The 4,208-nt window shown below is 41.5% G+C and overlaps 1 protein-coding gene across 3 annotated transcripts; it reads left to right on the forward strand.

Moving 5' to 3' along the window:
• The first annotated feature begins 1,551 nt into the window (after positions 1-1,551).
• On the forward strand, positions 1,552-3,760 carry LOC147436186 (uncharacterized). 3 transcript variants are annotated; one of them, XM_086489077.1, is made up of 3 exons: positions 1,552-1,872; positions 2,493-2,704; positions 3,407-3,760. In XM_086489077.1, exons 1-3 carry the CDS (start codon positions 1,581-1,583, stop codon positions 3,647-3,649), a joined length of 747 nt encoding a protein of 248 aa, XP_086345203.1. In that variant the 5' UTR covers positions 1,552-1,580; the 3' UTR covers positions 3,650-3,760. The 3 variants fall into 3 exon arrangements, with proteins under 3 accessions (XP_086345203.1, XP_086345205.1, XP_086345204.1); XM_086489079.1 differs by having other exon boundaries at positions 1,557-1,872; positions 2,616-2,704; XM_086489078.1 differs by having other exon boundaries at positions 1,566-1,868; positions 2,510-2,704.
• Positions 3,761-4,208: the final 448 nt, after the last annotated feature.

Raw genomic sequence — 4,208 nt, forward strand, 5'->3', positions numbered from 1 at the left:
GACCCCGAGACCTTTGAACGTTGCTTTTGAAACGGAGAAGAGGTTACATGAAAGCCAAGGGACATGAAGCACAACATTCAAGACACCATTTTCGAGTGACATTTTCCCAACATTAACCACATGCAAAGTAGAATCATCACCTACACAAACTAATGAAGAGATGGTCCAATAACTCTTCATAATGTGAGACGTGTGAGAGAATGTTCCACTATCACCTATGTACTCACTCTAGATATTAGACGAAAGATTTTGGTAGATGCCCTCCAACACCTCCTCACCTTGCCCTCACGAATCTCCACCTTGTTGCCTTCTACCCTCATCGCCCCCAACACCTCCCCTCACCTAGCCTTGCTTCCCTTGATAATCTGGCCCCAGCACCTCCCCTTCCCTCTTCTCCATCCTCTTAATGAAGCACGACACCTTTCTCCCACAACCCTATATAGCAATCTCTCGGTGAATTCTCTCACCAATGTCCATGAGGCCAATCTGATGGTTTCTTGTGTTGCTATTTCCCCCCCCCCCCCCCCCCCCCCCCCCCCCCCCCCCAACAAATAGTAGTATATTAAGAGCCGTTCAAGACCATGGATTTTAAATGACGATCATTTTGTTGCCATCAGTAGTTTTCTCCCTCTCTTGCTAAGTGAAGAGAGCTCGCGTGCAAGATGTAAGGTAGGTGCATATTGAGATTTTCTTGGTAGATGCCATCCAACCCCCCCTCACCAGCTTGCCCTCATGAGTCTCCACCTTATTGCCTTCTGCCTTCATCGCCCCCAACACCTCTCCTCACCTAGCCTTGCTTCATCACAACACCTTTCTCCCACAACCCTAACTAGCAATCTCCCGGTGAACTCTCTCACCAATGTCCATGACACCAATCTAATGGTTGTTTGTATTGTGTTTTTGAAACTTTTTTTTGCAAACAATAATATTTTAAGAGCTTCAAGACTATGGCTTTTCAATGAAGATAATTTTGTTGCCATCACTAGTGCTATTTTTGCTGCCTCTATTGCTATGGGAAGAGAGCTATGAAAGATCGCATGCAAGATGTAAGGTAGGTGCATATTGGCATGGTGATGATCTAGTTCCCACTGTCAAATTTGATGACAATGGGAAGGGGAGGAAGACAGGTAAGGCGACCCAGAGAGAGGAGGTAGATGTGTGTGTGTGTGTGTGTGTGTGTGTGTGTGTGTGTGTGTGTGAGAGAGAGAGAGAGAGAGAGAGAGAGAGAGAGAGAGAGAGAGAGAGAGAGAGAGAGAGAGAGAGAGAACATGTGTTGCATGCAAGCAAAACATTGCATTAGAGGAGGAGGAAGAATTATTTTAACGATGTGTAATATTGGATCGACAGGACTATAGTTTAGATTCCTTATGACTTTACATTTTACAACAGTAGCACCTACGAAGAGACACACGCACGCACAGGGAGAATCTCTTTAGATTCCTATTAAAAAAGATTTAAAATAAGAGAGAATCTCTTTAGACTCCTATTAAAAAATACTTAAAATTCTGATGCGAATATTGCATTAAGGTAAGCCACCAATATCAAAAGGGTGGCGTGTCCATGTCAAAGGCGTTGTTTTTATGAGAAGATGGGATTTAGAAACAGGAGATGAAGGGATCCTCGTCACCAGGATGGAGCTATTGGCGGGGAAGGAGATAGGGCTGGTGCCGGGGACGGGGCGAATGGCGCTGGCGTTGGCCGCCCACTTCTGCAAGGCCGGCCTCTGCGTTCTGCTGGGCTCCCGTGACGTCGCCAGAGCTGCCATGGCGGCCGCCACTCTCATTCAGGCCCACGGCCCCTCGCTGGCCGTGCCTCTCTCCAACAAGGATGCCGCCGCCCGCGCCCACATCGTCGTCTGGAGCCCCCGAGTAGGTACACCTCTTCCTCCACACCACCTCACATCATTCTTCTCACTACACAACTCTAGAGTCTACACTCTTCAATCCATCATCATGCTTCCCTTCACGCATCTCTCTCTCTCTCTCTCTCTCTCTCTCTCTCTCTGAGTGCATGTGTGTGTGTGTGTGTGTGAGAGAGAGAGAGAGAGAGAGAGAGAGAGAGAGAGAGGTCCTCTATCATTAACCTTACAACACAACTCTCTCAACAATCTTCACTTCAATTCATTTGTTTGCTTGTCTTTAATCACACTTTCACACTTCACTAGAAACTATAAATGATTCCAAATTTTTGCTTGTTAGGAATAATCCTATCTTCTTTTCTATTGATGCCTTCTGGTACTCATTTTATGTCTTGTCTTTAGGCATCACATTCACTATACTACAAACTACACATTACTGTCACTAGCTAATGATGAAGATAGCTTTTAACAAGGTTCTTATCGTCATTGCTTTGGGCTTGTATGTTTAAAATGAACACCGAGCATATGAAGGCTCGTTCGTTCTTTGTCAATAGACCAAACTTCCGTGTTCATGATACCTAGAGCTTCCAAACGATTATAGTTGTGTCGGTTTGAAGTTGCATATCTTGCCAAGGTTGTACTCAAATGCAGGGGTTGATTGAGGAAAGAGAGGCTATGCTAAGGGACCTTGCTCCTTACTTGGAGGGTAAGATTATCGTGGATGTGACTAACATTGGGTATGCAATGGATGACAAAGAATGGGGTCAAACCTCATCCACTCTTCGGAATCAAGTTGCTTTGGGTGTGCCTGCTCGTTGGACAACGGCCTTTAAGGCTACGTTTGCAGTAAGTCACCTCTTTCTTTGAATGGCTATACCTCTTCTCTAATTGTACAATTTCAAGGAACAAGAAATTGTCTCTCTAGTTTTAGAGACGAGTCAAGGTGGAATTTTTAGACATTGGATTTCTCTCATCAAGTTTTCCAACTAATTTGGTTTTGAAAGAGGAGAGGGTGAGTTTTAGTAGGTGCCTTTTGCTTGTAGAGAAGTTGAGGATCGATCATTCAACACAAAGAATATAAAAATTGGAAAGTTGAATTTAATATAAAGGTCATGCAAGGCATTCTTTGACATATACATGTGAGGGTCTCTTGACCAAGCATAAATTGGTGAAAAGAGCTTGTAAAAGCAATATAGGGCATGCTTTCATTCTAAAGCATATTTACAATCATACTCTTATTTCTGTCTGTGCCACACACACACACACACACACACGTGTGCTTCAAAGTGGTCACTATATATAAATTGTATATATCACGTGCATTCAAAAGATTAGTTTTAAATTTTTTATTTGTGAGTTTTCCGATTCAAGTTTACAATACACTTCTAAATGCGAGAATGTGAAAAGGTAATATTGTTAACTCCTATTTTACTCATGTGATATTCACTTGACTCTCCCTCTCCCCAAGGTGTGCACGCACGCACGTGTGTGTGTGTGTGTGTGTTGTATATATATATGTTTGACATTTGGTTTGATTGAGTTGTTCAGAGTGTATTGGAAAACAAAAACCATGAAGGAAGATTTGAGAGTACAGTGGTGTGTGGGGACGATGTCGATGCAGTAGAGACAACCATTGCACTTGTACAAATTGTACCAAATTTTATTGGTGTACGAGGTGGTGGGCTCAAGAATACAAGAATTGTAGAGCTGCTTGGGCCACCTTGGTTAATAGAGTTAGATGAGCTCAATGCAATTAACTTACATACAAGCGGATGGCAATATGTGCTTTGATATCTATCCAAAATACAAAGTAACTCTTCTTGTAATATATTTGTACAAACACCTCATGTATTAATTATGTTTTTCCTTGATAAGCAATAGAAAGTAGCACTCTATCTTTTATGAATTGTCCATATAATGTTTTTATTTCTCCAAAGTTTTATCTCAAAATACCTACATCATTTGATATGATGTGTCCATTGAAGTGGATCATGCCATACTTACCTTTCGTAACGTGTTAAAATAAAAATTATAGTTTTATTTGAATGTTTTTTTTTTAAAGAATTATTTTTTCATGCATTTCTTTCCTTGAATATTACTTGACAATGTATCATGGGGTTGTATATTTTATGTATAGCCTATTTCAAGCCTTATCTATATATGCATTAAAAGGCAAGATATCCTACATACAATTTTGTGAGTACAATTGTGCTTAGTCGAGTACGCATTAACAGGTTGTGAAGAGGATCTTTCATTACATGAACGGTACTATATATCTTGCATTATTTCATTGTCGTTTGATTTACACTCCATTTTATACTCAATGGTTGTTATGACACTCACGGCTCTA

This window comes from Adiantum capillus-veneris, chromosome 18 (genome assembly GCF_014529385.1).
Source record: "Adiantum capillus-veneris isolate H3 chromosome 18, ASM1452938v2, whole genome shotgun sequence".
Classification (NCBI taxonomy): Eukaryota; Viridiplantae; Streptophyta; class Polypodiopsida; order Polypodiales; family Pteridaceae; genus Adiantum; species Adiantum capillus-veneris.